Source organism: Oryctolagus cuniculus, chromosome 10 (assembly GCF_051225735.1).
Source record: "Oryctolagus cuniculus isolate XC-2025 breed Fujian yellow rabbit chromosome 10, ASM5122573v1, whole genome shotgun sequence".
NCBI lineage: Eukaryota > Metazoa > Chordata > Mammalia > Lagomorpha > Leporidae > Oryctolagus > Oryctolagus cuniculus.
The window spans coordinates 64184194-64207593 of NC_142876.1; the positions used below are offsets into that span (position 1 = coordinate 64184194).

General features: G+C 43.9%; 1 protein-coding gene across 10 annotated transcripts in view; it reads left to right on the forward strand.

Moving 5' to 3' along the window:
- ARHGAP28 (Rho GTPase activating protein 28) overlaps nucleotides 1-23400 on the forward strand; it is a 209736-nt gene that overhangs the window by 181022 nt on the left and 5314 nt on the right. For 9 of the 10 annotated variants that reach the window (XM_089305313.1, XM_002713588.5, XM_089305315.1 and 6 more), the window contains 5 exons: nucleotides 1807-2004; nucleotides 3016-3129; nucleotides 7202-7258; nucleotides 9698-9822; nucleotides 22248-22312. In XM_089305313.1, coding sequence (XP_089161439.1) covers nucleotides 1807-2004; nucleotides 3016-3129; nucleotides 7202-7258; nucleotides 9698-9822; nucleotides 22248-22312 — 559 coding nt within the window. Of the gene's footprint in view, nucleotides 1-1806; nucleotides 2005-3015; nucleotides 3130-7201; nucleotides 7259-9697; nucleotides 9823-22247; nucleotides 22313-22597; nucleotides 22733-23400 lie in introns of those variants that run through there. The other variant, XM_089305311.1, reaches the window with a different exon arrangement.

The window sequence follows — 23400 nt, forward strand, 5'->3', positions numbered from 1 at the left end:
TTTTCCATGTACGTTTTGCAGTACACTCATAAGAGACTTTGTAACTGTTGATTCTCAGCTGCTTGCTTTAGTTTTGTGGCAAGAAAATCTGATGAGGATTCTTGGGAAGGAAATGTGAAATCACAAATCGAAATGAGATTTCTAAAATGTTCATGTTTTGCCATTTGTATGAGGATAATTCAGTTTAATCCCGTAACTTCAGAATTTTTGGAAATCACCTAATTGAATCTGGTCATTTGTCAGATTAGGAAAAGTGAAGCTCAGGAAGTGATCTCTCTATGAACATATTCTAGAACACTTGATAGATTCGTATTTTTTAATTCCTCATACCAAATATCCCTCTCTTTATTTTAACTTCATTGCTTTGCTGTATATTGATTAAAAAAAAAAACTGGTCTCTCTTGTATTTTGATGATGATTCCAAGTATTGTAGGATGTTGTTAGTATGACAGGTGTTTGGAATGAAGTTGAGGTAGGGATGTGTTGCAAAGAGCTCAGGAAACATAAAGCTGAAAGCAAATAAGGCCCTCAGTGTTGTTTGTAATCAGACATTTCAGTGTGGGGAGGCCCTTTCCCTGTGTACAGAGCAGAAGCACCTGTGTCAGCTATCATGCATGCCAATTATATCACATCATTTATGCAAGGGTGGGGATTAGCTAGCACATAAAAATGTCTGTTTCTAATGTCAGTAAGTTTTTCAAAAACTGCAAACTTATTAGCTTGGTTTTTGGCTTTGTTTACATGATGCCCTTTTATCAGAAGTTAAAGGAATGTAGGACATTTGGCCTAGTCCTTAAACTGCTGACCAGCAGGCTCACATCCCACATTGCGTATTTGAGTTTAACTCTCACCTCCTGTTCCTGCCTCCAGCTGCCTGCTGGTGCAGACCCTGGGAGGCAGTGGTGATGGCTCAAGTAGGTGAGTTCTTGCCACTCACATGGGAGACCTGGAAGAAATTCCTAGTTCCCAGCTTCAGCATAACCCAGCCTTGGCTGTGGCAGGCATTTGGAGAGTGAACTAGTGAATGGGAGCTCTTTCCCTCTGCCTGCTTCTCTCTCTCCTGGCTTTCCACTGATGCTGGGGGAAGATATTCCATCCCTATCCATCTGTTTCCTCTTCAGTGGAATAATATTCACAATAGCACTCAACCCTAAAGAGCATGGAATGATGATTAGTGAATATGTAATTACATATATATGACACTCAAAAAAGTGTGTATTAGCAGGAAGCCAGGAGAGTGAACCAGGCACTCTGATGTGAGATTTGGGCATGCCAAAGGGTTATTTTACTGCTGCACTAAATGACTATCACAATAGTAAATGTTTTTAAAATTTGTCAGTGGAATTTACTTTTGGGCTGATGAGATACTAATGTTATTTAGATGGATGTTCCTGTCCCCAGGAAATGTTAAATAGTTTGCAACAGCGATGTTTTAAGTATTTTTTTTAGACTTGCTTTGCTTCCTTCACACCAAAACCGTATTTCATGTTTATTTGAGCCGCCACGTTTTCCTGGTTTATATTTAATTTTAATATCTGTCAGACTTGTTTAGGATAAAAGGAGAAAGTGCAAACTCTTAGAGACTCCACCGAAATAAGCTCCATCAAACGGAGCTGCTGCTGTGGGCGGTTCAGCCAGGTGGTGACGCGTCTTCTTAGCGCGGTTACAGGGGAAGCAGGACACGTTCCTCCATTGTGCTTCTGACCAGTTTCCTGCAGTCCCGTGAACGGGTGCAGACCTGAACGGGCGCCACCAGCGTGCCTTTCGATGGGGTACAATAGTGTGACGCGGTCCTTTTCTCCGTAGGCCCTCCTGACGTTCTTCAACAAAGTGATCGCCAATGAATCCAAAAACCGAATGAGCATATGGAACATTTCGACTATCATGGCGCCCAACCTCTTCTTCAGCAGAAGCAAACATTCTGACTACGAAGAGCTGCTGTTGGCAAACACTGCAGCCCACATCATCCGCCTCATGCTCAAGTACCAGAAGATCCTGTGGAAGGTGAGTGGCAGCGTGCTCACTGTCATTCTTCTGGGAAGGCTGCAAGCAGCAGGCTCTGGGGTTGAGCAGTTCCCTGAGTCGTAAGCTGAGAATGTCAAGAAGGAGCCCCAGGGCATGTGTGGCGGCCTCACACGCTTGGTCTTCTACAGCCACACATTCAACCAACCTCAGAGCTAAAATACTTAAAAAAAAAAAAAAAAAAAAAAAAGTTGCATCTATACTGAGCAGGTATGGATTTTTTCTTATCTTTAGCCCCTAAACAATATGGTATTACAGCCATCTACATAGGAATTGCTTTATGTTAGGTGTTATAAGGAATCTAGAGATGATTTCAAGTCTACAGGCGGATGTGTATAGGTTCTATGCAAAGGTTATGCCATTTTTAAGGGACTTGGGAATCTGTGGATTTTGTTTTCTGCAGGAGTTCTAGAACCAACCTCCTACAAATACCGTGGGATGTGTGTGCATTCCTTAAGAGCTCCTCTTTAACGTGTTTTCCCCAAGAAACAGTAATCTTGATAGTCTTTCTTACATTGTATAAGAACAGGCCAGCACTGTGGTACAGCAGGTTAAACCTCTGTGTGCAGTGCCAGCATCCCATATGGGCACAGGTTCAAGTCCTGGTCGCTCCACTTCCAATCCAGCTTCCTTAGAAATCGGCAGAAGATGACCCAAATCCTTGGGCCCCTGCATCCATGTGGAAGAGCCAGGAGAAGCTCCAGACTCCCAGCTTTGGCCTGGCCCAGCCCCAGCCATTGTGTCCCTTTGGGGAGTGAACCATCAGATGGACTATCTCTGTGTGTGTGTGTGTGTCTCTCTCTCCTCACTCTGTAACTCTTTCACATAAATAAATAAATAAAAGAAATGTCTTTAGAAAAACTGTACAAGCACCACAGTTACTGGTTCCGGGGTACTGGGGAGCTGGGAGGCGTTGCCATAACTGAAGCAGAATTGGCGCGGGAGGCACAACCCCAGTATTTTCTCTCCAGTCAAGGTCTTGTTCTTCTCCAGGTGCCGTCTTTTTTAATCAGCCAAGTAAGGAGAATGAACGAGGCCACGATGTTGTTAAAGAAGCAGCTCCCGAGCGTGAAGAAGCTTCTGCGGAGGAAGACCATAGAGCGAGAGGTAACGAGAGCCACTGGGGCACGAGGAGGGGGGCACGAGTGGGGCACAGGGTGGGCACGAGGGCCGGCCGCTGTGTCCCAGCAGGATAAGTCGCCGCCTGCCACACCAGCATCCCACATAGAGCACAGCTCCCGTAGAGCATCCCAAATAGAGATTCGAATCTTGGCTGCTCCGTTTCCAATCCAGCTCCCTGCCAAAGCTCCTGGTAAAGCAGGGGAAGATGGCCAAGTGCTTGGGCTCTTGCACCCACGTGGGAGAGCCAGATAGAGTTCTGGCACCTGGCTGTGGCCTGGCCCAGCCCTGGCTGTTGTGACCATTTGGGAAATAAATCCACTGATGGAAGATATCTCTCTCTCTCTCTCTCTCTCTCTGCTACTCTCTCTCTTTGTCACTCTGCCTTTCAAATAATAATTTTAAAAAGCCCAAAACATTTTTAAAAAGTGGAGGCACAAAGTAGCTGGTAATTTGGACCCCAAAATTTTATATTCTAACAACGTGTTAGGCAGTCTTGTAACTTTGGACCTTTTGGAAAATACGGCCATAAACAGAATACCATGGTCTTTTCCTTTTGTTGAATTAGGTGCCTTTTGGTTGAAGTTCTCGAAATCTCTGTATCATTAAGTTTGTTTAATTTTTTGTTAAGTGCTTACCAGACAATGGCTCTCACAGAAGCTGAAAGTCCACATTTTATTCTCTGTGAAGATTTCAGGGGATCCAGTATATATCTGATAAGTAGGGAAAGAGATTTCTGTAGGAATTGGATAATGAGAGAATATCCAATCCTCAAATTGTTGTGCACAAATTAATCGCATTCCAAAGAATTTTTGCTTCCCCTCGTGCTTTCTGTAGACGTACATGACGGAAACCAGTCATAGAAGAATTATCTGTTGCTTTAGCCTGAGGATGACCATGAGTGCCGGGCTACAGGGGGATGCAGAGAGTGTTGAAATTCACCTTGCCTTTAAAGGAACTTATGGGAGACAACATACATGAGAGCATCAAAACCCAGCAAAACTGGCTGTGCTGACCGTGGGAGGGGCCTGCAGAAAAGGAATCTGCTCCAGCAGGGGAAATGATGGATGGCTCCCTGGAGGAGGTGGCACTGGAGCTACATCTTAAAGGATGGAGCGCGTGTTGAGGGGAGAAAGGACAGGGAAGCACATCCAAGGAAGAGGGATAGTAAATGCCCAGGCCGGGGGGTGGGGGGGGGGGGTGAGAGGAAGTGTTGCCCCCATGATGAATGCAAGGTGACCTCATGTCAGTTAGGAGAGGATTTTTAAAACTTTGTTTTGGTTGAGAAAAATTAATATAACTTAAAATTCACCATTTTAGCCATTTAAAAATGCATAGCACATGCAGCAGGCATTTGGCACAGTGCTTGCTCAAGATGTCACTTGGGATGCCCACATCCCGGACTGGAGGGCCTGAGTTTGAGTCACAGCTCCAACTCCAGCATCCTACTAATGCGCACCCTAGGGGGCAGCAGGCACTGCCTCCCACGTGGTTGACCCACATTGAGCTCCTGGCTCCTGGCTTTGGCCCAGCACCAGCTGTTGTGGGCATCTGGAGAGAGAACCCGTGGACGGGAGCTTTCTCTCTGTCTCTGTCTTTCTCGCTCTCACTGTCACTCTCGCTGTTGCTCTGTGTGTGTGTGTGTGTGTGTGTGTGTGTGTATCTCTGGCTCTCCCAAAAAAATGCTTAGTCCAGTGGGTTTTCGTATGCTCACATATTGTATAGCCATCACCAGTAGACGTGGTTTCCATTATTCTTTGAATATTTAAAAGTATTTGAAGGCTTTTTATGGTAAATCAAATGTCTGGGCTTCCTCAAGGACAGTTTCTTTTGAAACTATCAGAACTCCTGTTTTTTTAAGTAGGTTCAGTGTGTATGGGCCCTATTTTCTTGACTTTTTTTTTTGCCTGCCTCATAACTATTTGTTGAAGACTGGACATTGTTAATCTCAAGACCGTGGCTACCTTGGAAATGAAATTCTTTCCCTTCCCCCAGAATCTGATGTTGCTATTTGTTTAGTGACTTCTCTGCTCAACTAATTTTGCAAAATCTGTATTGTTTGCTGTGTGTGGCTGCTGTTCCATTACCTTAATTGTTAACCAATGATTAGATCGAGATTTCTTAAATGCCTGAAACAACAACAACAAAAAACTTCCAGTCTTTGCAGAGATCTGTGTATATTTGGGGCCAGCTTCACCTGTTTTTTGTTTGTTTGTTTGTTTGTTTGTTTAAGGAGCACAACTTCATGCATTTGATAGATGCAGATTTGGGAACATGATGCTTCTCCCCCTCCCCCGCCGCCCTCCCACCCATACTCCCGCCTTTCTCCACCTTCACCCTTAGCCAAGCAGTTTGTAAGTCTCTGTGGCCTTTGCTTCGGACTTGCACAGAGCCTGGAGGTCCGCCAGAGGTGAGAGCTCCTGTGCTTTTCCGGTCCTGCTCACAGCCTGGGGCATTAAAGGGACCTTCCAGATTCCCAGGGATGTGTCGGAACTCTTCAAAGCCCTAATTCCCCCAACACTTCCTAGTCTCCAGCCTTGCTTCCTAAGCTTCTTAGTCAGCTTTTGTTTTCCCCAGCTCTTATCCGATACCTCGATACCTCGGGCAGCTTAGGCTGAAACATCTGCCTATAAATGTCTTCAACATTACCTCCCTTTAGCACCCATCAAGTTCCAAGCGAGAGCAGATTAAGGCAAACCTTTGGAGCCAGGCTTCCAGGAAGCCCCAGACAGGTTACAACATAGAGGTAGAATTGTGTGTAAGCGGGGCCCATCCTGTCTCCTCTGGCTAACATTAGGATGTTATCTTCAAAGTTATCTGTAAGCCAGGGAGCAGGGATGGGAAAGAGCTCACTGTTCTTAACCAGATTCACTGTTTTTCTTGCTTTAGCACTCCCTGGGTTGTAACCACTGGGTTAATATGCAGAGCTCTGTAAAGGTCAATTATGTCCGTTTGGGCCAGTTAATCCATAACTTCTGTGGACAGACAGTTTTCTGGAGCTTTTTGCTCTGGCATTTTCACACTGGAACACGTTAATGGCATAAGGATGATGTGTGCAGAGCTAAAGCTTTGGTTATAAATCACTAACCATATTAGCCTGGGCAAATTCAATCGTCTCTTTGAACCTCAATGTTCTTATCTTATAAATTGGGGAGGGGAAAGTAAAGCTATCTCTGTTTCGCAGGGCTGTCATTAATGTCAACTCATATCATGTGTGTAATGCACTTGCAAGTGGTGCATTCCTAAATTAAATGATTTTAGTAAATGATTTTAGTGGATGTAAATTATTTTAGTGTTTTCATTGTAAATAAAACCAAGATAGAATTTAAAGACTGTCAGTACCATGGAAGAGACTACTTAAAGATGAAGAAAGAGTTTTTCTTCAGTGCACTTGTACTCTGCCGGATTTTTCATTCATAACTTTGATTGGAATAGACGATTCATGACCAAATTACAAATTCCTGGATCAGGTCAGCCCCACTCTCGATTCCAGCTTCATGCTAACACACACGCAGGAGATGTTCAAGTACTTGCACTGTGGGAGACCCAGATTGAGTTCTGCACGCCCAGCTTAGGCCTGACCCCGCCCCGGCTGTTGCAGCCATCTGGAGAATAAACCCCGATGGAAGATCTCTGTTTCCCTCTCTCTGTGTTTCTTTGCCTTCCAAATAAAGTAATTAGAAAACTAAAAATAAATAATGATGATTATTCCATATGAGTCAACAAAGCCTGCTTCTTTGCTTCTTTTCCATGGTATTCCATAGACAAACAGTAATTCATGGAAACAATCCATATTATTGAACAGTTAGATTGTGTCCTATCTGCTTCAGTGAATGAGAAGTATACAATCATTTTTCACAAATGAGGTATAATTTAGTATAAATTTATGGACGTAGACTTGTTGGGTCAAGGTGCATATGCATATTTTAATATGATAAATATTGCCAATATATTTCCTATAAAGACTGTACCAATTTACACTTCCCATAATAGCAAATGCATGTCTTCCCAGCATTAATCCTAAAGCCTAAATGTGTTTTTTGTTTTTGCTTCTTTTTAGATTACAAGCCCCAAGACTTCAAAGGTACTACAAAAATCACCCTCTTCAAGAAGATTGGTAAGAAAATAAGTCATCTCTGTGTGCCCCTACCAACTCCCTGGCTAATACACTCTGGCTGCAGCCTTCCTGTTTACATAACATGATTTTGTTCCTGATCTGTCCTACAGCTTCACCTTTTCAGGGTGACACCTAAAAGAACAGGGACCCAACAAACGGATGCTTTGCAGTGTGTGGTCAGGCACCCTCTACACAGTAAAGAATGTTACCGGAAGTCACAAGGGAAATGTGATTATGATGATCCTGCACTCTGCATGTGGAATTTGTCTTACTCAGGCTTCTGGGGAGCTAGAAGGGGAGAGACGGAGATGATCAAAGGAGTCTCTTAGGTGTACAATCTTGGCTGCAAGGAGCAAGGGACACTGACCCCCTCCCAGTGCAGTTCCCTCAACATCTAACCCTGACATACTATCACGGTTCCGGCTGGTCATATTAGGAGAGTACTCTTAAGAATGGAACTTATTTAAAAATATCTTGTATTCATTTCCTAGGGCTTCCATAATAGGGCACTGCAAACAGCATGGCTTAAAACAGTACATGTTGATTACAGTTTTATAGACTCAACATTCAAAATCAAGGTGTTAACAGGATTGATTCTTTTGAGGGCTCTGAAGGAAGAGTCTGTTTGTTCCTTGCATATCTGCTAGCTTTTGGTGAGGCCAACAATCCTTAGCATTTCTTAGCTTGCCAATGAGTCACCCAGTCTCTGCCTCTAGCCCCTGCCCCCCGCAACACATTCACTGTGTGTCCCTGTGACTCTTCTCCTCTTATAAGGACACCAGTCATACCGTGCTAAGGGCCCACTCTCTTCTAGTTTGACCTCATGTTGATTAATTATCTTTCAATAATCCTATTTCCAAATAAGGTTACATTCTGAGATTCAGAGATTAGGAAATCAATATATCTTTTGAGTGAACAGAATTCAACCCATAACATATTCATTCTGTGAAGTGTTATTGATCCAGTTCATATATACCTCTATATTAACAACACCATCCTTTGAGAAAGCACTTATTTTAAATGATTACCTGACAGTGGCCATGTCCTTAAACAAATAGAAATTTATTTCTTTTCATCTTATAGATAGAGAATTAATTTATTAAAAATTCAAAGTTTGAAACAAACTTTACCAGAAAGCACCATTCTTTGACCATTCCATTTAGACCAGGGCTCCAGTCACATTTTAGGAGAGCAGAGACACCTTCTTCTCCAATAGCAAGGCAGAATGGTCTGCACAGTGCTGCCACACACTTCCTGGGATCAAGTTTCAAGTGCACCTGTGGAATTCGATTTGGGCTAACTAAAAAAAGAGAGGGGATTTGAGAAGCATATTCTCTCTTTTGTCTTTTATTTCAAAGTATTTCAAACAATACAGAAAAGTATAAAGAATTCAATGAGGATATATAGATTTAACAATTTTCAACATTTTGCCAGTTTCATTTTAATATACATACTTTCATACTATTTTTAAAAGCAATGGTGGATATATTAACATCCCATAATGTGGGGATTCATGACAAAGATCGTAAAATATGGAAACAGGGGTATTAATATGTAAGCCTAAGGGGTATAATTCAGTGAGGACAACATTCATGAATATCAAAATACCAAATAGTAGGCATTCACACTTGTTTTTCTAAAGTACATATTAACTTCCACATATGAAAGAAAACATGTGGTATCTGTCTCTCTCTGTTTGGAGAAGTCATGATCTCTAGTTAATCCTTGAAATGTTCAGAAAGTGTCTTCTCAGGTATATTGAAGTTCAGAATTCTGCTTAAAGTAGGCTTCTTTAGGACACTGCAGTAATAGAAGCATCCTGTTTCTGCCATGGTCCACTTTTCCCTTCTCTTGATTTTAAAGCATTGTGGAAAGGCCTAAACATGTATTGAAAGTAAAGCCCCAGGTTAAGCTCATTAGTGAATCTCCTGATAAATAGGAAAAAGATGTTTCTGGGGCTGGTGCTATGGCATAGGTTAAACCTCCACCTGCAGTGCCAGCATCCCATTTGACACCAGTTCATGGCTATCCCACTTCTGATCGGCTCCCCATTAATATTCCTGGAAAAGCAGCATAAGATGGCCCAAGTCCTTGTGCCCCTGCAACTATGTGGGAGACCCAGAAGCAGCTCCTGGTTCCTGGCTCCTGGCACCAGCCTGGCATAGCCTCAGCCATTGCAGCCATTTGGGAAGTGAACCAGCAGGTGGAAGATATTTCTCTCTGTCTCTGTCTCTCCCTCCTTCTCCCTCTGTAGTTCTGCCTTTTAAATAAATAAATAAGTCTTTTTTAAAAAAGGTATTTCCTTTAGGGTAAAAGCTGGTCACACACATGTGTTTCCCTAATTCTGAGTGTCAGGGATGGTCCTATCTCTAAGTGCTGTTGTTGGGTCTGTATTTGTGCTAGTTTGACAGAATGTATTGAATTTTTTCCTTTTGGCAGTCTGACGTGCCAGAAGGAGTCATCCGGGTCCATGCTCCACTTCTCTCGAAGGTGTCCATGGCCATTCAACTTAACAGTCAAACCAAAGCCAAAGACATATTGGCGAAATTCCAGTATGAGAACAGGTGAGTGAACGTGAGGGAACTGCTCTGTACAAGGAAGCTGGACTTCCCTGAGTTGGTTCTCCCAGGCATTGACAGATTTGGCCTCTTGAAAATTAACTCTGTGACTTTGAGGGTTTTACCAGTTGACTACAACAGTCAAAAGTAGAGAAAGAAGCTAGCAGACAGTAGAAGGTTGGTGACGAAAGGTTGTTTTTTAAAAGAATTTCTACAAATGAGGTTTTGAATTGATATGTTCTGTCTTGGTATCTTTGTGTAGTCAATGAATTTTACCTTCTATTAGAATGAAAAGTGTAGCAAATTAGTTTTTTTAAATATCTGGATAGATTTTTCAGGAACATCATGAGGCCAGGTTTCCTAATGGGCACATAGCTGTTGCTTTTTTTAAATAATTTTTTTATTTATTTTATTGGAGAGGCAGAGTTACAGACAGTGAGAGGGAGAGACAGAGAGAAAGGTCTTCCTTCTGTTGTTTCACTCCCCAAATGGCCGCAATGGGCCAAAGCTGTGCCAATCCGAAGCCAGGAGCCAGGAGCTTCTTCCTGCCCTCCCACGTGGGTGCAGGGGCCCGGGGACTTGGGCCATCCTCCACTGCTTCCCCAGGCCATAGCAAAGAGCTGGATTGGAAGAGGAGCAGATTGGAAGAGGAGCAGCCCGGACTAGAACTGGCGCCCACATGGGATGCCGGCATCGCAGGCAGAGGATTAACCTACTGCACCACGGCTCCAGCCCCGATAGCTTCTCAGCCTTTTGGCTAAGATCAAGTGTAAAACCTAATCCTTAGGATCAGGATGATACTTGCAAAAACTCTATCTGCCAGTCACGTTAAAAGAGCAGAAATCGTCAGAATTTTTGTCTAGGCATATTTTATTCAAGAGCTAACATTTGCCCTGAGGTTTTCAAATTTATGCATTGGAGAGCAGATACGGTTTTATGATCTGCAGTAAATTCTGATGGAAATCCTTTAAAAGAATTCCAGCAGTGGGTGTTTGGCTTAGTGGAAAAGGCACTGGTCGAAACACCTACATCCTGTATTGAACGGGCTACCTGGGTTTGAATTGTAGCTGTGTTCCCAGTTCCAGCTTTCTTCGAATGTATACTCTGGGAAGCAGAATTGATCCTCAAATAGTTAGGTCTCTACCACCGATGTGGAGACTTGGATGGAATCCCTGGCCCCAGCCATTGTGCCCACAGTGCTTTTGGGAAGTGGACCAGTAGATGGGGACTTTGTCTGTCTCTCACTCTGACTGTCTGCCTCTCAACAACAACAAAAAATTCTAGTTGTATTAAAAAAAGAGTAGCCTTGTTGAGCAAAAAAGAAAAAAATGCAAAAGTTTAGATATTGTATAATGACAGAATTTTTTAACTAGAAGACAAGGTGTGGTCACCAGGGAGATGTGTCTGGATATAAAAGGGCAACATAAATTGTGGTGTTGGAATTTGGGCTGTGAAGGTACACAAACAAACTTTTATAAAATTGCATTGAACTTAAAATCACACAAATGAGAAAAATGGAAATCTATACTATACTATACTATACTGTACTATAGTTCTGCAAAATATTGCCATAGGAGAAAAGTGGGCAAAGAGTACAAAGAATTTTTAGTATTTCCTACAGCTACATGTGAATTTACAATCATTTCAGTAACGTTTTCCATGGTCCATGGGGATGGGCACTGTGGATGCCACTTGGGATGCCGGCATTCCTATCAGAGTGTTCATTTGAGTGTTGGCTACTCTGCTTGTGATCCAGCTTCCTGCCAATGTGCACCCCAGGAGGCAGTAAATGATGGCTCATGTATTTGAGTTCCTGCCACCCTTGTGGGAGACCTGGAAGGAGTTCCCAGCTCCTGCCTTCAGCCTGACCCAGACCTGGTTGTTACAGGTGTCTGGGAAGTGAACAGCCAGTGAAAGATATTTCTCTTTCTATTTTTCTATGGTACTCTGCCTTTCGTGTAGATAAAAATAAAGAAATAAACGTGAAGAAAGAAACAGAGATAGAGGAGGGAGAGAGAGAGAAAGGGAACAAAAGAAGGGAGAGGAAAAAGAAAGGGAAATGGAGAAGAGGGGAGGGGAGGGAAGGAAAAGGAGAGAGGAAGAGTCAATGAAATTAATCTGGAATTCAGGATGGTGGCCGTCTGCTGGGGGTGGAAAGCAGTGACAGAGAAGGCCTTTTGAGGCTCCTGAGTCCTTTTTGTAAGATATGGTAACTAGTTACAACATATATTCACTCCAAAAAAAATTTGTTGTTTTATAATTATGATGTGCACAAGTAATATATGTGTGTATACATATATTTATTTTTATTTGTGTATATAAATAAGTACATTTTTAAATGAAAGAATACATTAAAAAAGGAAGAGTAGACACACCCAAAAAAGGTTACAAAAGCAAGAGTAGACAGAACAAAAAAAAAGTTGTCCAAAGTTGCCCTTCTATGATTCAATTTATAGAGTAGAGGCCAACAGGAACCCTGGACATTTGTACCTGCCTATTGCTGGCCTAGACCCCTGAAATACTGTTAATAATACCTGTAGGCAGGCATGTAAAGATTTGAAGTTTCGTACCAGGGATTTGAGCGTCCAACTGGTTCCTAGTTACATGTATCACAAAACTGACTTTCTACTCTCAAGTTGACTTTTTGTGGATAGAAAATATTACTGGTAAAAATTACCTACAACCAGCTGGTGCTGCGGCTCACTAGGCTAATCCTCCGCATTGTGGCGCCGGCACACCAGGTTCTAGTCCCAGTCGGGGCACTGGATTCTGTCCCGGTTGCCCCTCTTCCAGGCCAGCTCTCTGCTGTGGCCAGGGAGTGCAGTGGAGGATGGCCCAGGTGCTTGGGCCCTGCACCCCATGGGAGACCAGGAGAAGCACCTGGCTCCTGCCTTCGGATCAGCGCGATGCGCAGGCCGCAGCGCGCCGGCCGCGGCGGCCATTGGAGGGTGAACCAACGGCAAAGGAAGACCTTTCTCTCTGTCTCTCTCTCTCACTGTCCACTCTGCCTGTCAAAAATTAAAAAAAAAAAAAATTACCTACAACCAATGACAGCAGATAGACAAATCCTTTGTAACAACTTCTCCAAATTCTCTTGTTAGAACTGTGGCCCATTTCCGTTTAAAAGTTGTAACCTGGCCCAGTTTTTGCCTCTTATCACCCCAGGCTTATTTTCCAACTGCCTGCTCACTGCCTCTTACGTTTAAGTAAAAAAGCAGTGAGGAGAGCCTTTCTCCCCGGTTCCTCCTGCTTGCACCTCTACCCTTGCCCGGAACACAACAGCCAAGAAGGCTCTGAAAGAGGCTTCATGCTCAGGACCACAGGCCTTGAGAAACAACACTCGGACAACTTCCGGGGGTTTCCTCGTTGCCTCCCCCGAATCCCACATGGGCACTGCAGACACCTCTCAGCCGGAACTGACAACAGGCCCAGATGACCGAGAGCTCCAAGGAAAGCCCATCCCCACCCCACAAGCCAAAGGGCTGGGGAAAGGCTGACCTGACCACTAGAAACCTTCAGGACCAGACCTGCCATATGCCAGCCGAACACTGAGAGGAACAACTCACCACTGCCTCTCTGGTTTTGGTGGGAAGAAGCAGGGAGTGATCTGCCATCCTCCTCCCAGCAGAGCCAGGCCAGGATCTGATTCCCAACCCGGGCAGTGTGTGCGCAATCCTGAGATGAGGCTTGACAAGGCACAGCACCGAGGCAGCACGACACAAGCTATTCGCCTCCAGGCTCGCTCACACTCAGTGTCATTAAAATCCAAGGAGGAGCTGAGCTTCCGCTCCCAGCCTCATCCGCAGAAATGAATGAGGCAAAGGGAGCAGAAGCAGTCATCATCCTGTGCCCTCCCGCTCCCTCTGCTATCAGCCAGGCCCAGTGAGGGCTTGAGCCTCCACCTGACAGCTGGTAGAACAGGTGCTAGGAGGGAGGCATAATTGGCACTCTGCTGCTGCCCCTCTTTTCCGGTGTTAAGAGAGACCCCGCGAGGAGCTGAGCCTCACTCTCATGCTGAAACAACAAAGCTGTGTAATCAGCCTGTGTCTCCCCAGCCCTGGCGGCAGAGCCCAGCAGGTTGCTGATCTACCCCTTCCACTAGGGGCAGTGAGGCAGTGGCGTTTGGTGTCCCACTTACACTGGGGCCCAGCAAGAAAACCAAACATAGACGCCCACCCAGATCTGCGATAAACCTCAATAGGAGGACCGCCGGCCAAAACACGAAGAGTAGATTAAGATCCAGAGTCTCACAATGCAATCCAGAATGGCCACAATGTAGTACAAGAATCACTCCTTACAGGAAAATCACAATGTGAATGAGAAAAGGCAATCACCAGAGGCCAGCACTAAGCAGAATCAGATGTTAGAATGATCCAACGAGGGTTTCACAACCATCACAAAAAACCTTTCGACAAGCACTTACGAAGTCTTTCAAAACAAATGAAAAAAGAGAAAATCTCAGCCAAGAAAGAGGCGTTCTTCCTAAAAACCAAATGGAAATTATAGAACTGAAAAATGCAGCAACTGAAATCAGAAACCTGCTGAATAGGCTCAATCTAGGGGAGCACTAACAGCGGATAGAACTAGCAAACTTGAGGACATACCCAAGAATCAATCTATTCTAAGCAACAGAGAGAACGTAGACTGAGAAAGAGTGAACACGGCCTCGGGGACTTGTGAGACTAAACCAAAAGGGGTAAATTCTGTATCATCAGAGTCCCAAAGGAGAAGACTCACAGAGTCTCAGAAAGTGCCTCAGAAAGTGTGTCAACAAATAATGACTGAAAATTCCCCAAAACAGCAAAAGACATAAACCTACGTATTGAAGAAGCTAAGAGAACTCAAACGGGATAAAGCTGAAGAAATTCATGCCAAAATACTATAATTAAAACTTGCAAAATTTAAAGATAAAGAAAAAAAACTTGAAGGCATTTTTCTATAGAGGACAACACCTCAGATTATAGCAGATTTTTCATCTGAAACCATGAAGGCCACAGGCTGTGACATCACATCTCTCAAGAACTGTCCATGTGAATTCTGTACTCAGCAAAAGTATCTTTCTTTTTATTTATTTATTTATTTATTTAGACAGGCAGAGTGGACAGTGAGAGAGAGACAGAGAGAAGGTCTTCCTTTGCCGTTGGTTCACCCTCCAATGGCCGCCGCGGCCGGCGCACCGCGCTGATCCGAAGGCAGGAGCCAGGTGCTTCTCCTGGTCTCCCATGGGGTGCAGGGCCCAAGCACTTGGGCCATCCTCCACTGCACTCCCGGGCCACAGCAGAGAGCTGGCCTGGAAGAGGAGCAACCAGGACAGAATCCGATGCCCCGACCGGGACTAGAACCCCGTGTGCTGGCGCCACAAGGCGGAGGATTAGCCTAGTGAGCCGCGGCGCCGGCCAGCAAAAGTATCTTTCAAGGATGATGGGGACATAAAGGGCATTTTCAGATGAAAGAACTAAGAGAATTTGTTGCTGACAACCCTACAAAAAACAGTGGCTGAAGAAAGATCCCTGAACAGAAAGAAAAAGACAACAAAGCTTGGAACATCAGAAAGGAAAGGAGCACATTGGAATAGTAAATATGGGCGTAAGTGGAATACACTATCCTACATCACATGCATTTCTGAAATCGCATTTAATGATAAAAGCAAAAATTGCACCATCTTATGTGGTGTTCAGTGCATTTAGAAGACATGCATAAGACAAACATATTTTAAAATAGCATGTATATATGGAGTAAGAGGTTCTTATTCCGTAAATGTAGTTTGTGCAGAGTAACTTCTTCCCAAAAAGTACAGCATTGTAAAGATTGAAGAAGTAATTTCACAGTCAGAAATATCTAACATCAGACAGTGTTCAAGGTTAGCATTAACAGTGGTAAGCCATGTTGGATGTGTGCACTCTTGGTAAGATATGATGGAAAATAGCATTTTCCAAGAATACTGAACTCTGGCCTAAACATGAGAAATACATCCAACAAATCCAAATTGACAAATGTTCTACAAAATTCCTCCAAACTCTCAAGGACATCAAAAACAAGGCAAGTATGAGAAACTCACAGCCATGAACAGTCTAAGGAGACATGACTCCTGTATTAGGTTTCCAGTGCTACCGTAACAAGTGGCCACAAAATGGGTCACTTGCAGCAGTAGGACTGTATTCTCACAGTTCAGGAGGCCGGAAGTCTGAAATACAGGCATCAGCAGGGTTGGTTCCTTCTGGAGGCTCTGAAGGAGAAATTCTTCCATCCTCTTCCCCAGCTTCTGGGGTTTGCCAGCGTCCACAGCCATTCCATGGTGTGTAGATTGTTCATGCCAGTCTCTTCCTCTGTCTTTAGGTGCCTCTACATGCAGGATAAATATATCTCATGATCTTTAACTAATTACATCTGAAAATACCCTATAGGAAGGTCATATTCTGAACTTCCAAATTTTGAATTTGGGAGGAAACACTCTTTAGACTGTTAAAATTACGAAATGTCATATAGGGGGCTGGCGCTGTGGCATAGTGGGTAAAGCTGCTGCCTGTAGTGCCAGCATCTCACATGGCCGCCCGTTAGAGACCAGGCTGCTCCACATCTGATCCACCTCCCTGCTAATGAGCCTAGAAAAGCAGCAGAGGATGGCCCAAGTGCTTGGATCCTTATATCAACATGGGAGACCCAGAAGAAGCTCCTGGCTTCTGGCTTTGGATCAGCCCAGCTCCGGCCCTTGCAACCATTCGGGTATGAACCGCAGATGGAAGATTCTCCCCCAACCCCCTTTTAACTCTGCCTTTCAAATAAATAAGTAAATATTTAAAAAAGAAAGATATGGCATGTATCATGGATGGGATCCTTGAGCAGAAAATGAGCATTAGGTAAAAATGAAGATACTATGAGTAAAAAATTGATTTTAGTTAGTAATAATGTCAGTTTTGGCTCGTTGATTTTAGTAAACACACTTTATTAACATGAGATGTCTACATTAAAAGAACAGTGTGTGGGGCATATGGGAACTCTGTACTATCTTCAGAATTTTTCTATAAATCTAAGAGATCCAGAGTTATGGGGCCATTGTTGTGACATAGCAGGCTAAGCTGCTGCCTGCAACGCTGGCATCCCCTATCCAAGGACTGGTTCTAATCTCAGCTGTTCCACTTCCAATCCAATCCAACTCCCTTCTAATGCACCTAGGAAAGCAACAGAAGGTGGCCCAAGTAGTTGAGCCCCTGCTACCCACACAGGAGATCCAGATGGAGTTCCAGACTCCTGGCTTCTAGCTTTGGTCTGGTCCAGCACTGGCCATTGCAGCCACCCGGGGAGTGAACCAGTGGATGGAAGATCGATCTTCCTCCCTCCCTCCCTGCCTCCCTCCCTCCCTGAATCTGACTTTCAAATAAATAGATCTTTTTAAAAAAATGCTTAAAAGAAAAGTTTATTTTAAAAATTTTCCGAATCTCCTATAAATGAAGAGAACTACCACTTTTTTTTGTTTTGTTTTGTTTTGTTTTAATCCAGCAGCCTGTGGCAGAGGGCCCCGCCCACCACCCCTGCCCCCGGGTGCCAGAGAGCCTCCACTGTGCATGTGCAAGCCAGACAGGGGCACTGGGGCCCAGAGCTTCCCCCAGAGAAGGTTTCGGGGGCTCGCTCCAGCCCGCAGGCGTGTTCCTGAGGCCTCCAGAGGCCGGCCTCAGCCTCTAGGGAGAACTACCACTTTTTAATGGTGAAATAATTTCAGAGTGAAATGAGGTTTAGTTATGCTAGCATATCAGATTATCTCTATTTTAAAAATGAAATTCTTATATGCATCAGTGGCATTCCTCCTTTAACTTACATGATTTTTAATTCAAAGAACTAAAAATAAAGAGAATTATCACATTCTCTAGGGTGTCTGCTATTTTCAAAGGCAGAAAATAGCAAGTGGGGGTGAGGGCGTGGAGAAACCAGACCCCTGTGCACTGTTGGGAGGAATGCAAAATGGTGCAGCTGCTGTGGAAAACAGCATGCAGCTCTCCAAAAATTAAAAATAGATTCATCATGTAACCTACCAATTCCATGTCTGGCCGTGTTCCCAACAGAACTGAAAGCAGGGTCTCCCCCAGATATTTGTACTCAGATGTTCATAGCATTAATTACAGCAGTCAAAATGACAGATGAATAAACAGGATGTGATATATATGTAAATATATATAAGATGTAGATATATGTATATGTATATGAGATATATTTGGCCTTTCAAAGGAAGGATGTGCTACAACATTGAGCAACCATGAAGATATCATGCAAAGTGAAATAATCCTGTTACAAAAAGACAAATACTCATATGATTTCACTTATGTAAAGTAGTTACAGTAATCAAAATCATAGACCAGAAAGTAGAATAATGATTGCTAGGCAATGGGGTGACAGGGGTAACGGGGTTGTAGTATAACGGGCATACAATTTCAGCTTTACAAGATGGAAAGAGTTCTGGAGATGTATGCTAGTGATGATTGAACAAATTATGAACGTATTTCATGCCATGGAACTGCATACTTCAAAACTGTTAAGATGGTAAATTTCTATGTCATATTCTTTTACCACAGCATAAAAATACTATTTTTTAAACAAAAAAAATTAAATTTCTACACATCACCCAAAGTGTAAAGCATCTGTATGTTCCATGTGTATGTTGTAATACCCAGGGAAACCACAAAGTCATACAATACAATACACTCAAAAACACTGTAAGGGGGGTTGTTTGGCATAGCAGTTAAGATATCAGTTTAAGATGCCCAGGTCACAGGGTGGACATTTGGCACATTTTTTAAATAGAAAACTTTTATTTAATAAATATAAATTTCAACAGAACAACTTTTGGATTATAGCAGTTCTTCCCCCCATAACTACCCTCATGCCCACAAACCATCCCATCTCCTGCTCTTCTCCCATCCCATACTTCATTAAATTCATTTTTAATTATCTTTGTATATAGAAGATCAACTCTATACTGAGTAAAGATTTCAACAGTTCGCACCTACACAGACACACAAAGTATAAAGTACTGTTTAAAGATTAGTTTTACCGTTAATTCTCATAGTACAACACATTAAGGACAGAGATCCTACATAGGGAGTAAGTGCACAGTAACTCCTGTTGTTGACTTAACAATTGATACTCTTATTTATGACGTCAGTAATCACCCAAGGCTCTTGTCATGAGCTGCCAAGGCTATGGAAGCCTCTTGAGTTCACATACTCTGACCTTATTTAGACAAGGCCGTAGTCAAAGTGGAAGTTCTTTCCTCCCTTCAGAGAAAGGTACCTCCTTCTTTGATGGCCTGTTCTTTCTGCTGGGATCTCACTCACAGAGATCTTTCATGTAGATCATTATATGCCACATTGTCTTGGCTTTCCATGCCTGAGATACATTCATGGGCTTTTTAGCCAGATCCAAATGCCTTAAGGGCTGATTCTGAGGCCAGAGTGATGTTTAGGGCACTTGTCATTCTATGATTCTGCTGTGTATCCCACTTCCCATGTTGGATCATTCTCTCCTTTTTAATTCTATCAATTATTATTAGCAGACACTGGTCTTATTTATGTTGGCACATCTTAATATATCCTTTGTGATTTGCCTAGGTCTTTAGGGAGAGAACTGGCAGATATGAGATCTCTTCCCCTCCCCCTTCAAATAAAGTGAAAATTAAATAATTAATTAAAGAGGTGCCCACATCCCATATCTGAATACCTGGGTTCAAGCCCCACCTCTGCTTTTTATGAACACACACTGTGGGAGGTAACAGGTGATGGCTCAGGTCTTGGGTCCCTGCCATCCATGTAGAATTCCTTCCATCCACGTAGGAGTGAGTTCCCAGCTCTTATCTTCAGCCTGGCATAGCCCCAGCCATGTGGGCATCTGAGGAGTAAGCCAGCAAATGGGAGCTGTCTACCTCTCTTTCTCTCTCTCTCTCGCTCTCTCCCTCTTGCTCTCTCTCACTCTCTCTCTCTCCCTCTCTCACTCTGTGTATATCTTCCTCTCAAATAACAACAGAAAACAAAATGCTATAGATAATTCAAGACAGAAACCTAAAAGATAGACCATACTGTGGGCCATAAAACAAACCTCAACAAATTTAAAATACAGTGTTTATACAGAATATCTGCCGTGACTATTAAGGGATCAAACCAGGTGTCAATAAAAGAAGACAGCATGCAATTTCCAAACCCTCTAAAACTATGCCAAATATTTCTAAATAAGCCATAAATCAAAAAGGAAGTCTTTTTTTTTTTTTTTTGACAGGCAGAGTGGACAGTGAGAAAGAGAGACAGAAAGGTCTTCCTTTGCCGTTAGTTCACCCTCCAATGGCCGCCACGGCTGGTGTGCTGCTGCCGGCGCACTGCGCTGATCCAATGGCAGGAGCCAAATACTTGGCCCATCCTCCACTGCCCTCCCTGGCCACAGCAGAGAGCTGGCCTGGAAGAGGGGCAACCGGGACAGAATCCGGCGCCCCGACCGGGACTAGAACCCGGTGTGCCGGCGCCGCAAGGCGGAGGATTAGCCTAGTGAGCCGTGGCACCAGCCAAAAAGGAAGTCTTAAGGGAAATGTTTAAGAAATGCATAGAATGAAAAAAAAAAAACTGCACTGTATCAAATTACAAGGGATGCAAATAAAGCCATGCAGAGAGAAAATTTTAATTTTTATTATAAGAAAGTTGTACTGCAGGTAAAAGTACTTATGTTACAAAAGAGGGAAAGATCTTTAATCAGTCATCAAGTTCCCACTTTTTGAAAGTAGAAAAATAAGAGGAAAATAAACCCAAGGCGAGCAGAAGAAGGAGCTCATAAAGATGAGCAGAAATCAATAAAATTGAAAATGGAAAAATGATAGAGAATATTGGGGAAACAAAAAGCCAATTTTACAGCTTTTGAAAAATCATAAAATTAATAAACTTTTAGAAAGACAGAAAGAGAAAACACAAGTCACCAATATCTAGAATAAGACAGGGGGTATCCAGTACTTCCATTAGAATGATATCAACCTTGGCCGGCGCTGCGGCTCAATAGGCTAATCCTCCGCCTTGCGGCGCCAGTACACCGGGTTCTAGTCCTGGTCGGGGTGCCGGATTCTGTCCCGGTTGCCCCTCTTCCAGGCCAGCTCTCTGCTGTGGCCAGGGAGTGCAGTGGAGGATGGCCTGAGTACTTGGCCCTGCACCCCATGGGAGACCAGGAGAAGCACCTGGCTCCTGCCATCGGATCAGCGCGGTGCGCCGGCCACAGTGCTCTGGCTGCGGCGGCCATTGGAGGGTGAACCAACGGCAAAGGAAGACCTTTCTCTCTGTCTCTCTCTCTCACTATCCACTCTGCCTGTAAAAAAAAAAAAAAAAGATATCAACCTATGAACAGCTTCAGGTTCATATATTCAAAAAACTTGGAAGAAGAGGATCAGTTCCTTAAAAATCACAAATGACCAGAGGCATTAAGTAGGTTATTACTGTGTAACCATCACATCGTAACGGGCTTCTTACCTGCTAGACCAGATGCCCACCCCTGTATAACACTTCTGAAATGACAAATGTGTAGACCTGTAGAATAGGGTAGAGGTTGCTCAGGGTGGGAGAGGGAGGCGATTGTGCTATAAGAGGGCAACAGGACAGATCCTGGTGGGGATGCAAGTGTTCTGGATCCTGACGAGACGTCTAGCAACATGCTGCTTGTGACGTTGCACTGGAATGTTAGTGTTGGGGGAAGTGGGTAAAGGATGTACATCGTCCGAATCTGTTTCTTTCTTGCATCTACAGATATTACCTCAAATAACACTTTTAAACAGACAAAGGAGGGGGGACACACATCCTGTTTGCTGACAATAAAGAGGTGAAAAAAATAACCAGACTCAAAGTCGCTTCTGAATCGGGAGGAAGATCAGCAGTGGGCTTTGAGATGCTCCTATCCTAGCGTGGAGCGGAAAATTAACTCGGGCAGTTGTTTGCTCTGACTTGCTTTTTATCACAGGCGTAGAGACTCGCAACGAAGTCAACCTTAAAAGCATTTGCGGAGTATCAGGCAAGCTCTGAAAGGTGACGTGGGTTGAGACAATTTCATTCCTTTTTTCGGAAAACACAGAAATGAAACCTGATTTCTTCTGACCAGAGAGTAAAGTGACCGAGACAAGGCACTGTTAAATGCCCAGCTGCTCCTTCATCAGCCCTGATGTGTCAGTAGCCATCACCGCCTTGCAGGGTCCTGGAGCTGTGGCTGGGACTGGCTCCTGATGGAGCTCCCTGAGGTCCCGTCCCCCGTGGGCCTGGTGTCAGTCACACAAGACGCTGTTGTCGGAATATAATAGGTAGGGTGTGTTGCCTCACAGCAGAGTGAATCGTTGGTTATTGTGTTGTTTGATATGCAAATATCCCTCCTGTCTTGATAGAGTTCATATTATATTCCATTCTCTCTCTCTCTGTTTTTTTCTTTAGTCACAGTCCATCAGAGTGTATTAAGATTCAGAACCAAAGGTTATACGAGATCGGAGGAAATATAGGTGAGCATTTCTTCAATAACTACTACTGTTAAATTCCCCGATTACCCTAATAGAAGTATCTTCCTATTATGATAAAGATGTATTTTAGAAGTTTCTTTTTCTTTAATTTTATTTATATTAAGTTTGATGTATTTCATATATACAGATTTAGGAACATAATGATACTTCTAATAATTATAGGGCAGCCTATACGTTTCTGAGATAAAAATCCAAAATCAGTAAGTTCTTGGTTTTTTAAAATGTTCTCAGAATTCCAAAAAAGAATATCATTATGCTGATTTGCAGCAGACAAATGTGACGCTTACCCTTGGAAAGCTTCTCCCTGAAGATTCACGCAGAGTGGGAGAACTGGGAACCTTGAGAAGCAGTACACCCTTTTTGCTTAACTTCCTAGTTCATTCTTCCTGTTTGCCTGGTGGTGGGCCGGCGGCAGCTTTGCAGGAAGAGAGCTCAGCAGAAAATTCCTTTGGGGCCGGCGCTGCGGCTCACTTGGTTAATCCTCCGCCTGCGGCGCCGGCATCCCTTATGGGCACTGAGTTCTAGTCCAAGTGCTTGGGCCCTGCACCTGCATGGGAGACCCGGAGGAAGCTCCTGGCTCCTGGCTTTGGATCGGCACAGCGCCAGCTGTGGTGGCCATTTGTGGAGTGAACCAACGGAAGGAGGACCTTTCTCTCTGTCTCTCTCTCTCACTGTCTGTAACGCTACCTGTCAAATAAATTAAAAAAAGAAAAGAAAAAATTCCTTCTCCCATTGTCTGAGTCCTCCCATATCCTCCTGGCTCCACCGTGACTGTCTCCAGCCCCACTCCGGCCAGCATGTCCATGGCCTCTCCCTCCCAGGAGTCCTCTATAGCCCCTCGGGGCCTTCTCCGTGCAGCCTCAGTTCTCCGCGTCATCAGCTGTCCCCTCCCAACTACATCCTTTCCATGTGCATACAGAATGTTGACCATTTCTCCCATCTTGACACAACTCCCTGGACCTCATTCAGATCTACTCGCCTTTCCCTGTCCACTTCACTGCAGACTCCTTCGATCAGCTGTCCCCATTCCAGTTTCTTGTCCTGTTCTCTCTTGAAACCAGTCAGGCCGT